The sequence below is a fragment of the Austrofundulus limnaeus genome, unplaced genomic scaffold (assembly GCF_001266775.1).
Source record: "Austrofundulus limnaeus strain Quisiro unplaced genomic scaffold, Austrofundulus_limnaeus-1.0 Scaffold138, whole genome shotgun sequence".
In the NCBI taxonomy this organism is placed as follows: domain Eukaryota; kingdom Metazoa; phylum Chordata; class Actinopteri; order Cyprinodontiformes; family Rivulidae; genus Austrofundulus; species Austrofundulus limnaeus.
In genome coordinates, this window is record NW_013952540.1 from 4,914 (window position 1) to 17,838 (window position 12,925).

A 12,925-nucleotide genomic window follows, 5' to 3' on the forward strand; every position below is an offset into this window, starting at 1 on the left:
CTTCTTCAGTCTCAGAGTTTCAGGCAAAATGCAGGCTTTTAAGCCCTGCCTCCATGTGACTGAAAAAAAAAAAGGAAGTTGTATTGTGTATGACGGTTCTTGTTCATGCATACTTCAGTAGTTCATAATTTCCTACTGCATGAGTTGTATTCATCCAGGCATTTAAACCATTTACAGAACAAGCTTTTTTTAAACTCAGAACATGAATTATTTTTAACTTTTGTGATTAAAAACATTGAATTGAATCTCATGTTTGAAGCTGTTCTGTAAATAACATTCAAACAAACAATACATATAGAAACTTCTGATCAATCCATATCATTTTCAGACTTAAAACAACGTTCAGTTTAAGCTTGCCAACTTTTGGTTAAGCCACACCCACATCTGGTTTATGCCCCCTCCCCCTCCGAGTACAGATACAGATAATTTAGATAGTTGAACAGATACAGATAGTGGTGTACTCGCTCATCCCTGTTAGCTTGTCAAAGTAAGCTAAAGCTAGCTGTCACGTTGTCTCGTCTTAAAAAAAACTCTCTCCTCCTGGCCACCCCTCCTCGCTCACCCCCCTCACCCCCTCAGAGTCTCCACTTTATGCATTTTTCAAATTTGCGTTGGGGGCGGAGTTATCCTTTCACGGAGGTGGGGGTTAACTTCCACTTTAAGCCTAACTTCCTTATGGTGGAGCCCCTGCTGAAATGGGCGTGACCAAAGTGGTTGGATTTTCTTAAAGTGACAGCGACCTATTTCAAGGRGTTTAGAAACTGTCAAGATGAGAAGTAAATTGTTTTGGGGATTTTACAAATAATATACTCTTTCATAAGCTGAAAATGTGACATAGTTTCTTTATTTTTGTTTAAAATTGAAATATAGGCTTGGAAAGCACATCACATCGCCCCTTTAAATATTTAGGAACATCAAACCAATTTAATGGCCCTGTATGAAAAAGTGATTGCCCCTAAACCTAATAGCTGGTTGGGCCACACTTATCAGCAACAACTGCAACAAAGTGTTTGCGATAACTTACAATGAGACTTTTACAGCATTTGGCTCACTCACCTTTGCAAAATTGTTGTAAATCAGCCACATTAGAGGGTTTTCAAGCCATGCCACAGCATCTCAGTAGGATTCAGGTCAGGACTTAGACTAGGCCACTCCAAAGTCAAAAGAGTGGAAACGAGATCAAGACGCAGCAGGCCATAGATCCTCCCTCTGCTCTCCCACAGCTCATATAAGTACATAAACAGCAATAATGATGGCTGGATTGTGTGTGTGTGTAGGTGGGGGGGCCATCACAATGATCAGTGTCATGTTGGGTGAAGAAGAGTTCTTTTTTTAACGGTGGTGATGGAAAAAGGACGTGAAAATCTGAAAATCAGCCGTGTGCTCACGTTCAGTAGGATCAAATCAGCTGCTCTTCTAGCTTTTTTAACAACTGGCTTCAGAAAAAAAAGTTTTAAGCAAAATAAGCTGCAGAAGGCAGAGCTGATCGACGTTTCAACTCCTCAGTGCTGCTGTAGAGTTTCTCATGAAGCCACTAAGTTTTAACCAACCACTCTGAGCCACAAGCTCCACAGAAGCCTGGTGATGCTGTAGTTGTGTGTGTGTGATTGTGTTCAAGCAGTGTTAGCCTTATTGTTATCATGCTAATGTAAAGCTGTAACAAACTTTRATTCAGTGCTAGCTGTTCCACCCTCRGACTGCTGCAGGGGCGTGTCTGAGAGAGAMGCTTTTATACCAGAACACAGCCGCTGTGATGAAAACATGAACTGTCTTAAACCAYTATATAAACTGCAGTACCACRGTTCAATCTATAGMATGCAGCAAAAAGACGTTTTTATACCAAATATTGCAGATTTTAACAAATGTGCACAAAAACATCAAAATTAGCACAGAAACAGTACTATATAACATATAAGACACAATTTAGAGTTAATTTTGGAGTAAGTGACTCTTTAAGCTGAAGTATCTGTGAGCAGCTTGCTATTCAGTAGTATGTAATTAGCATAAAACATGCATTGCAGTGAGTTTAAAACGCTTTAAAACAATTCAGTTAATTGCAGTTTCCCATTTGTAAGTGTGTTGGATACATTTCAGGTGCACAGAAACTTAATCTTAATCAGTTATTCTTAACTTGTTAACCTGTTGAGGCTCCCACGTACTCAGGCGTACTGTGTGCGCTCCGTGAGCCACGTGGATAATGTCTGCAGATGTTTGAGATTTCATACTCCAGCGTACTGACCTCCTGACAAATTCTTTAATTTCTCACAACTTCAGCCATGATGTCAAGGATCAGGAGGAAGATATAGTTTYCATCTTAGCTTTAAAACAACAAAAGAAAAAAGAAAAGAACTACCTTACCCTAGATCTGAGCTATTTGTGCTCGCTGAAAGTCCTTATTCCTTCATTGGCGTATTATAAAGTTTTCTAATTTCCTCCATGAGACGTTCTTCAAAATGTAACTCATTTTCATCCAAAAATGACACCGATTCTCAGCTTTATCAGCTTGGTGTCGCATCCAGAYCAGTTTGACGTGAACTTGCCGAGCAGTTTATTGTGTGACATRGTGTACGTAAAAAGTCCGGCAGATGGCTGCTTCGAGTCCACCTGAATATGTGGGAGTCTTTACAGATTCGGTCTGGTAACCTACATCTTAACAGATATGTTTTAAATTCTAATGTTTTTATTTGTGCTATAAACTACACTTACCATGTTTTCTCCAGGTTCTGTCTTTGATTAGTGAAGTCAGTGTTGTGTCTGGTTGTAGAAGCGTTCTGTCCAGTTGCACGGTCCTCCTCCGTGGTCCTGCAGGCAGTGGAAAGATGACTGTGGTCAGAGCGGCGAGTAGCAGACTGAACCTCCACCTTCTTAAGGTGCAACTGCAATTATAAAATGTATTACATGAATATAATTAGATATATAAAATATATTTGACTGTTGGAGTATTCAGCTGCAGTTCACAGCAGTCATGTTTCGTCCTGTTGTTTTGTGTGTAGGTGGACTGTGTGACCSTGTGTGCAGACACTCCTGCAGCCTCTGAAGCAAAGCTGGCGTCTGTGTTTCAGCGAGCAGACGCCCTGCAGCCCTGCATTCTGCTGCTCAGAAACCTGCAGCTTCTACTGACAGCTCAAGGATCCCCTGAAGACAACAGCAGAGTCCAGGCTGTGCTGTGCCAGCTGCTCAGCAGTGTCCCCACTAGGTCAGTGAACCACCTCTGTCCCACCAACAATGAATCTGAAAAATAAATAAAATTAAAATGCTCATTGCACTCAGGACATCATTTTACCATCTGACTTTACAATGCACACTCTGTAATGTATAATGTTGGTTATCAGTTTGTCAAGTTGGCAGAGATTTTTAGAATCCATGATTGCATTAATGTAGGCGTGGTCAGGCTTGGGTTGTATGATGAKTGATCAGAAGATGCCCCATAATGTTACAGGTGCATGTTCTGACCAACTCAAGTCACTTAGAAGACAAATGAGGGGTGGCAGAGTCTTAACCTGTGAGCAAGGTTAAAAAGAGGTCAATTTAAACAAATCTTTATAAATAGATTAAAGTGGGGGCTATAATACAAAATCATCATTTATGTGCATTTGAGAAATCCTTAAATGTCTTGTGGTATCCACGTGGAGCTGCCTAAACACTTACTGATACAAAGCATTGCCTGTTTACACTGATCTCCTCCCTGTGAAAATATCTAAAACTATTTGAACTTAAGCCTATTTTAAAACTTATCAGAGCACTGTGCAYTAAATAATGTAATGTTAGAACTTTACTTTTAGTATTGGGCATACTGGTTATATATGATTGTTAGTCTTGCACTCAGTCATGATGTATTTTGTACCAAATGAGGAATTACTAAATAGTTTTTTTTTCTTCTTGGCATCAGATGATCTGTTAAATATCTGTTCATTGTGAATCAAGTTAACTTTTACATTCTTAGTAAACTGCTGCTTTTGCAGAACCGACAGGCTTTAGGCTGTTTAGATGAACTGTAATCATCTTCCTGTTTGTGTCTCAGTGTGGTCGTGGTGGCAACAATCTGCAGAGCTCAGGATCTGTCAGATGGTGTTGTGGGGGCGTTTGTCCACCAGTTGGAGCTGGAGAGACCCACAGAGGAGCAGCGGCGCTCCATGTTGGTTAGCCTGACTCAGGAACTTCATCTGGGGAGAGATGTCAACCTGGAGAGACTCTCTAAACTCACTGCAGTATGCTGTGGTCCACTTCTTTTCTTCTTGTTCTGACGAAACTTTAGAGGTCTGGGGTCTAAAGGGCCGTMTTTGACTAACTTTGAATRTACCTCTATATTTTCACTTTAAAAACTATTTACCTTGCCATGTTTGGTGTCATTATTTTCAGCACAACCTCAGCTTTATGATTTTACAGTGTTTGTTTCATTGTGACATAGGGCTTTATCACAGTGGACCAAAATATCACAAAAAAAAAACTAAATCCGAGCAGAAAACAAATCTAAAATTAAAAATATATATAAAATATAAAATTCACAAATATATTTAACGAACATTTTCTTTTAACAATAATCAGACTCTGTAGTGTAAACTTGAAAAATATATATAAAAATGTATCAAAAACAAATATTTATGTTTTTACATCAAATATTGGGAAAATTCCCAAACTTTTTTTTACATTTGCAAAGTGGTTCACATCGACTCCACCTCAAATTCTGTCCAACTTCAAAATGTAACATTTTATTTGTTTGCAATTATTTATAAAGTCATTCTCAATGACTCCACTACAAATGATATCCAACTTCAAAATGACACAGTTTGTCATGTCCAGGTGTTCCTTTTGATCATTTCCAACATCCTCGTCAGGATTATTCAGGGGAATGTTCCAGTGATGGTTCTGAACCTCTCTTACCTTCCCTGGAGTTAGCACAGACACACAAAATGATTTTGTCTCCAGTAGTCCTGGACATTTGATGTGGACCTCACACAGACAGAGCTGGTCCACAACGCCACCTCCTCCTCCTCTTCATGGAAATAAACCTGACGGGTCATCCACCTGCAGATGTAAATTAGCTTGTATGATCTTGTGCAGTGCCACTCTGAATATTTTACTGTACATGTTCAGTGCCAAATAAACAAAGAAAGAAAAAAGACAAACCTCAACTCCGACGTGTCCGATTCATGTCCGTGCACGCCYCCATCATCATCCTTCTCCAAGTTCATAAAAGTATGCCAGAGTTTGATCGGCCGTCATACAACGATGATTCATGTTGACAGACAGACTAACAAAACTATTACACACACTGCACACAAACTCACACACACTAACACACTTATACAAGCAAACCAAAAACAGTGCTGAATAAATCCGGTATRGAAAAAGTCCACWACGCTCGGTTCTCTTCGTCTCTCTAAAACTTTCTCCTCCCGGGCGYCTCCCGCTCACTTTTTTCAGGTTTTTCCTGAGAAACGTTTTTGATTGTGGTGAAATGTGGTGCGTTTAATAAAATCTGAAAAATTGGTGTCATGTTGCATTCAGTCACTTTATGGTCACAAAACGTTGACTGAATGTGCAGCGAGGCATAAAAACGAGCGCAAAATGATGACGAAAATAATTTCTCATAAATCTCGTTTTATTTGGAAGTAAATAAAAACAAACTCAATAAAAAACACCTTTTTTATTGAGTTTGAAGTCCGTGCTATCAAACCCAGCTGAAATGAACGTTCAGCATGCTGTCATATTTATAACAGAAGACCTTTAAATGCATCACGTGTTTGCCTGCTCCAGAGTGGGCGTCGACCTCAGAGTTYACAAAACCTATTTTTGTTGGACTAGATGTTCCAGTGGTTAAATTAAATGCTAATGAGTATTGTACTTAAATCAGTTTAAACCTGATTAAACATTTGAGTGTGATAAATTAATACAGTTATATTAATACAATATTTAACATTATGAGATCAATCTAAAAAAATAATTTAGCAGTTTGGACATTAACATGATGAACTGTAAAAAACAAATGAGGCACTAATTTTATGACAACTATGCTACATTTCTCACTTTTTATAAAAAGAATTAATCTACTTTTAAATGATAAATGAAAATATGAAACGAAGGTGTTAATATTGTGTGGGATACACTGCAATCTAGTGGCACGAATGGGAAACTGCAATTAACTGAATTGTTTTAAAGCAGGGCTATTCAAATGTTTTTAAAAAAGACTAATTTTACAGTTATATGTTTTARATAGATGATTTGTGGCCAGGCTGTATAACTCAGTCTGTACATATCTGTTTAAWACAAAAAATAAATTTTAAATCTTACAAAAATCATGGATAATTTTGTGCTATTTAAAATCTATGGTAATTTATTTTCAATTAAATTTTACATGAGAAAAAATGTACATTGTTTAGAGCGTGTAGACTGTATTTATTTAGTTGCTGAATGTCCTCTGAACTGTTGGCTTTCAGTAACTGAAGCCCCCTGAACAATAGTGTTTAACACCCTCATGACCTTACACAGTATGACATTTGAACTACAACGTCTCTATCCCCAAACCTGGAAAATAAAGTAGAACACTTTTTTTTAACTAATTTTACTAATGACTCATATTAGGCAAGTGTTCATGTAATGTCCAACARCTAAACACAATAACAGGTCCTCTGTCTTGAACACATGCACAATTATTATTTTTTTATTTAATCTATGACAGTTGGCCATGTCTGCAGAGTCTGATGATGAGTTAATCACATAGATGTTTATTGTTTCCTGCTCGTTTCCTCTGTAGGGCTTTGTGTTGGGGGATCTAAACGTGCTGTTAGCTGAAGCTGGAAGGTCTGCCTGGAGGAGGTTGCTTCACATCTGGTGAGACTAAATAAAAAGCTCTTCTCTGTTTGACTGTAATCACTGATGTGTATAGTTTGAGTCCTAAGTTTATTTTAATGAATGCTTCGACATTTTAAATTTGTTTATATGTAGTAATTTTCTCAACAAACTTCCAAAGTAAGTGAGGGGGACAGATGAAGAGAAACGACAGGACAATCTCTTAGCTTTTAGTAGACAGAAAATACCAGAATGTGGAAAATCTTTGTAGTTAAATAAAGAAAGGTTGAACAATTTGTATTTATTAGTGGTGATAGAAAWTACAGATTGTAACTGAAATATGCCCACGTTTAATATGTGACATCTGTCATATAAAATAATAAAATAGAAAGTTTTCAGCACTTTGTTGTCACTCAGATAATGGAGCAACATAACAAAAATAAACCGTTGTGCTTTMAGTTACTACAACTTTCAGAAACCTTGAAAATATTTTCTTTTCTATATTTATTTATCTGTTTTTCCAATGTAGTTTCTCTACTACAAATGACAAATAAACTTGACCTTGTGAGCAGCGCTGACTGTAACTCAGGTCAGTACCTGGTCTCTGAGTTGTGGTGTTTGTGCAGTGATGGRCGGAGCCAGGAGGAGCTGTGTTCCAGTGGAGTGACCATCCTGAACSAGGACTTGACCTGTGCCCTGGAGACCCTGCATGACATCCATTCTAAAGCCATCGGGGCCCCAAAGGTGACACACAAGCCTCAAAACAAGCCTTTAAAGAATTTTATTGTAAGAAAGTCAGTCAGTCAATTGACGGTTCAAAATAATCAACCTTGAAGCATTCTTCTTACTCTTGGTTTATTACTCCATTTGCATTTCCATCACAATATTAATTTGCAGCTTCTGCAGTTAGAAAAATAAATCRAAACAAAAAATAAATCTAAATAAAATTGATATCATATATCCAGCCCTCTTTGGAGACCTTTAATGCAGGCATCCTGCAATCCATAGCATAAATTTATGGAATCACCACTCTTAGAGTACCTATATTTTTTCAGTTGTTAAAATAAATTACAGACTTGCCCCTAAACTATTCTTTTTCATCAAACAATAAAAAAAATGCTGTAGTTGGTCATAATTGCATTTTTAGTTGAAACAGAGGAAACTACCGTATTTATTCAAGTATAATACGTAAAATTTAATCCATAAAATCATGCACAAAGTTGGGGTGTYGTACTATACTTYYATCAARATTTTTACTTGTGTATTTTAACTGAAATATCAGCCTCATTCACAAAATGCCCGAGTCCAGAAACTGCATCGTAAAAAGCGGTTGAAGCGAGCTCACCACTGACACTCCTTCGTGCCTCCGAGTGAGATGGTAACAGATCCAAGCAGGTGACATGACGTGAAAAAATAATCAAAAAGACAGTCCTGCAGCTTAGTAATGATAACGAACTAATGATATTAATGTGCGACCAGGCCGCTCCTGGAACAACAACAAACACATGGTCGGCTATAATGGCTGCCATCTACCAGTGTTCTGTAAAAGTTGGTCTACCTGAATAAGGTTTCCCCACCAGAGGGGGCGCTGGCGAGACACAGGATGGGATTGTTGCTGAGTGGGACTCAGAGGAGGATTACCAGAAACTTTAAATGATACTGATGATGGTGAGCCTGATTTTGAAGGCTTTTGATTCAGCTTCATCCACACTTGTTAGAGCCTCATAGCTCTATCTGTTTGTTATATCACACCAGTTAACAAATGAGCATTGATAGTTTTTCTTATAGTCACAGGTCCTTCTCAAAAAATTAGCATATTGTGATAAAGTTCATTATTTTCTGTAATGTACTGATAAACATTAAACTTTCAGATTCATTGCACACCAACTAAAGTAGTTCAAGCCTTTTATTGTTTTAATATTGATGATTTTGGCAAAAAAAGTAAAGAAAAATCAAAAATCCCTATCTCAAAAATTAGCTGAGTCAAAAGACAAAGCTGTCAGTTTTACCTGTCGGTCTACATCCAACCCTCACCTATCCATTTCTGCTTTTTGCTTTAGCTTAGGACAAAAAAGGAAAATGAAATTCTAAATGACAGAAAGAATCTGAATGTCAGGCTTTAGAGAAGACAGTTGATGTATGTTGGTATTTCTGTAGCTGACTAACACTCCCAAAGTGTTTTCTTTGTGATTAGTTGTTTAGTGCTCAGCTGTATGTAAGAACCCTGTGTGTGCAGATCCCTAACGTGTGCTGGGAGGATGTGGGGGGTTTGGAGAGCGTAAAGAAAGAAATCCTGGACACGATTCAGCTTCCCCTGCAACGTCCCGAGCTCCTTTCTTTGGGTCTGAGTCGGACTGGAGTCCTGCTGTATGGACCACCTGGGACAGGAAAGACTCTTCTGGCCAAGGCTGTGGCCACTGAGTGCTCCATGACCTTCCTCAGGTGGGCTTGTGTCATTGTTGTAAAAGTGTATGRTGAAGAGAAGCTGTGAGACTTTACAGCATCTAGATTTCTGTTTAATAACGAACTATGGTTCTGAGCATTCCTCAGTGCTAAAGCTCTGTGATTGTTTTCTTACCTGCTTAAGTTTTGTTGTTGTTTTTTTCTCTTCTAGTGTCAAAGGTCCAGAGCTCATCAACATGTATGTGGGTCAAAGTGAAGAAAACATCAGAGAAGGTTTGTAACACATTTTACATTCCTCTGCTTTATTTGAACCTAAATGTTAAATATGTTTGTGTTTTCTCATAATAATAATAATAATAATAATAATAATAATAATAATACAGTAAAGCAACATTAAGAACATGAATTCCACGTGGCAGATTACTCTTTTAATTCCATTTCAGTGTCAGACTGTGTTTTTTAGTTACATGTAAAGTCACTATTCTTTCTAAAAGTCTTATTTCATCATGAGTGGACTAATGTGGATCTTGTACAGTGTTCCACAGAGCACGSTCTGCAGCTCCCTGTGTTGTCTTCTTTGATGAACTGGACTCTCTGGCCCCCAACAGAGGACGCAGTGGAGATTCTGGAGGAGTGATGGACAGGTGAGTGTCTACCTGCTCTGATTCAAGGTCAAATAAATTGATCAAAAATTACCAGGAGCTCCAAATGTTCTGTTGCTGGTACGTTGTGTTTCAGAACAACCTGTTTCTAACACAGATTGACTCCTTGTTGTCTTAAATTTAAAACAATATTTTTGGTCATGTTTACTTCATCTTTAACTGCACAAGTTACAGATTTGTCTTCAGCAGCATTAAAACGATTGAACTGGATGTGTTTGCACAGAGTTGTGTCTCAGCTGCTAGCTGAACTTGACACATTGCACTCATCTGCTGGGGTTTTTGTGATCGGAGCCACAAACCGTCCTGACCTGCTGGACCAGTCGCTGCTCAGGCCGGGCAGGTTTGAACATTTTCACAAACACACTGTAAAGTTTTTGTCACGTCAAAGGATGTTACACTGACTCATAGGAGCTAAAGGCAGCGGGGGTTAAAGGGGCAATATCATGTAAAATAAACTTTTTTGAGCTTTATATCATGTTATAATGTTATCCTCTCATCAAAAACATGCCCAGAGTCTTGCTTTGACTCATTCATGCATGTTTGAGAAATCRAGTAATGTCCTGAGGCAGACAGGCAGGGGAGCAAAAACCTCCAAAAGCCTCCCCCACGACTCCTGCAGGTTATCGGCAGCAACAACCAGCAAACACCTGGTGAAACCACGTCTGCTGAGCTTGTAATACTAACTACTTCCAAGTCCAGTCCTTTTCAGATTAAAAATGCCTTTGAGGAAATGTATTTCCAGATGCCAAGGAAACGAGCTTCCACATCACAGCAAACCCCACCCCCGTGACTCCTGCAGGCTATCAGCAGCAGCAAAACAAACAAACACCTGGTGAAACCACGTCTGCTGAGCTCCAATACTACAGTGCCTTGCCAAAGTATTCGGCCCCCTTGCATTAATACTTTGTAGCAACACTTTTGCTGCGATGACAGCTGCAAGTGGCTCAGGGTATGTCTCTATCAGTTTTGCACATGGAGAGACTTCCTCCTTGTAAAACAGCTGAAGCTCAGTGAGGTTGGATGGAGAGCGTTTGGGAACAACAGTTTTCAGCTTTTTCCACAGATTCTCGATTGGATTCAGGTCTGYACTTTGGCAGCACGACGGCTCAGTGGTTAGCACCGACGCCCCACAGCAAGAAGGTCCTGGGTTCGATCCCCGATTCGGACCTGGGGTCTTTCTGTGCAGTTTGCATGTTCTCCTCATGCTTGTGTGGGTTTTCTCRGGGTACTCCGGTTTCCCCCACCCCCAAAAACATGTACAATAGGTTGTCTTCAGGACCAGGCCTCCCTTGAAAAAGAGATCTGAGATCTCAGTGGGACTTGCCTGGTAAAATAATGGCTAATAATAATAATAATAATAATAATAATTGACTTGGCCATTCTAACACTTGGATACGTTTATTTGTGAACCATTCCATTGTAGATTATGCTTTGTTTTGGATCGTCTTGTTGGATGATAAATCTCCGTCCCAGTTTCAGGTCTTTTACAGACTCCAACAGGTTTTCTTCCAGAATGGACCTGTATTTGGCTCCATCCATCTTCCCATCAATTTGAACCATCTTCCCTGTCCTGCAGAAGAAAAGCAGGCCCAAACCATGATGCTGCCACCAGTAGYGATGGTGTGTTCAGAGTGATGAGCTGTGTTGCTTTTATGCCAAACATATTGTTTTGCATTGCGGCCAAAAAGTTWGATTTTGGTTTCATCTGACCAGAGCAGCTTCTTCCATGTTTGGTGTGTCTCCCAGGTGYCTTGTGACAAACTTTAAACAACACTTTTTATGGATACCTTTGAGAAATGTCTTTCTTCTTGCCACTCTTCCATAAAGGTCAGATTTGTGCAGTGCACGACTGATGGTTGTCCTATGGACAGACTCTCCCACCTCAGCTGTAGATSTCTGCAGTTCATCCAGAGTGATCATGGGCCTCTTGGCTGCATCTCTGATCAGTCTTCTCCTTGTTCCAGATGAAAGTTTAGAGGGACGGCCGGGTCTTGGTAGATTTGCAGTGGTCTGATACTCCTTCCATTTCAATKTGATCACTTGCACAGTGCTCCTTGAGATGTTTAAAGCTTGGGAAATGTTTTTGTAACTTCTGCACAACAGTGTCTCAGACCTGCCTGGTGTGTTCCTTGGTCTTCATGATGCTCTCTGACTTTAAACAGAACCCTGAGACTATCACAGAGCAGGTGCATTTATACAGAGACTTGACTCCACACAGGTGGACTCTGTTTYTCACCATCAGTCATTCAGGACAACCTTGGATCATTCAGAGATCCTCACAGAACTTCTGGAGTCAGTTTGCTGCACTGAAAGTAAAGGGGCTGAATAGTATTTTACGCCCCACTTTAGAAATCTCAGAAAGAAATTTGCAAAACGCATTCTTGTTTTTCCCAAAGGAAAGGGGCACAAAACYTGAAGCAACACCAYCAACTAGACAGGGTGTTTTTACAGGGATGGCCCATGGTTTTACCTTTGTATTAAACAGCGATGTCTATAATATGCCTCAAAAGCTCAACGTCATTTAAATGAATGCTGCAGTAATCTTGTAAATGCTGGTGCATGTGGGGGTCATGTTACCGCTATGATGTATCTAGTTTTGGTATAGGGTTGAATTATATGCCTGAGAAACACGGTATTGCCCCTTTAAAGGAATAAATTTAGCTTCTGTTGAACATTTTAAAACTTTTTCACTGAGATTAGCAACAGCATAGAACATCATCTCACAATCTTTTCATGAGAGCTTCAGCTTTAGATGAGCTTCAGTGTATCTCTTAAAAATGGCTGAATTGCAAAGACAACAGGTTSAGGAGGGACACTCAGACATCCCTCTACCCAGCAACACTCAGCTTCTCCAAGGCTTTTAGACAAAGAGGAGACTAATCCCTTCTGTGAGTTCTGGATTTTCCTGGATCCCTCCCTCACAAAGGCTACGTTCACACTGCAGGTCTTAATGCTCAGTTGTGATTTTTTGAAAAAAATCCGATCTTTTTGTGTGAACGTTCACATTACATTTTAAATGTGAACGTTCACATTACATTTTAAATGTGAACGTTCACATTACATTTTAAATG

General features: G+C 39.3%; 1 protein-coding gene across 2 annotated transcripts in view; it reads left to right on the forward strand.

Annotated features, from left to right (window-relative positions):
- pex6 (peroxisomal biogenesis factor 6) overlaps positions 1 to 12,925 on the forward strand; it is a gene marked incomplete at its 5' end in the record, with an annotated part of 21,066 nt that overhangs the window by 4,803 nt on the left and 3,338 nt on the right. The window contains 9 exon segments of one of the 2 annotated variants that reach the window (XM_014016074.1): positions 2,747 to 2,870; positions 2,994 to 3,196; positions 4,022 to 4,208; positions 6,755 to 6,831; positions 7,416 to 7,533; positions 9,026 to 9,231; positions 9,404 to 9,465; positions 9,728 to 9,836; positions 10,078 to 10,194. In XM_014016074.1, coding sequence (XP_013871528.1) covers positions 2,747 to 2,870; positions 2,994 to 3,196; positions 4,022 to 4,208; positions 6,755 to 6,831; positions 7,416 to 7,533; positions 9,026 to 9,231; positions 9,404 to 9,465; positions 9,728 to 9,836; positions 10,078 to 10,194 — 1,203 coding nt within the window. 2 annotated transcript variants of the gene reach the window in all.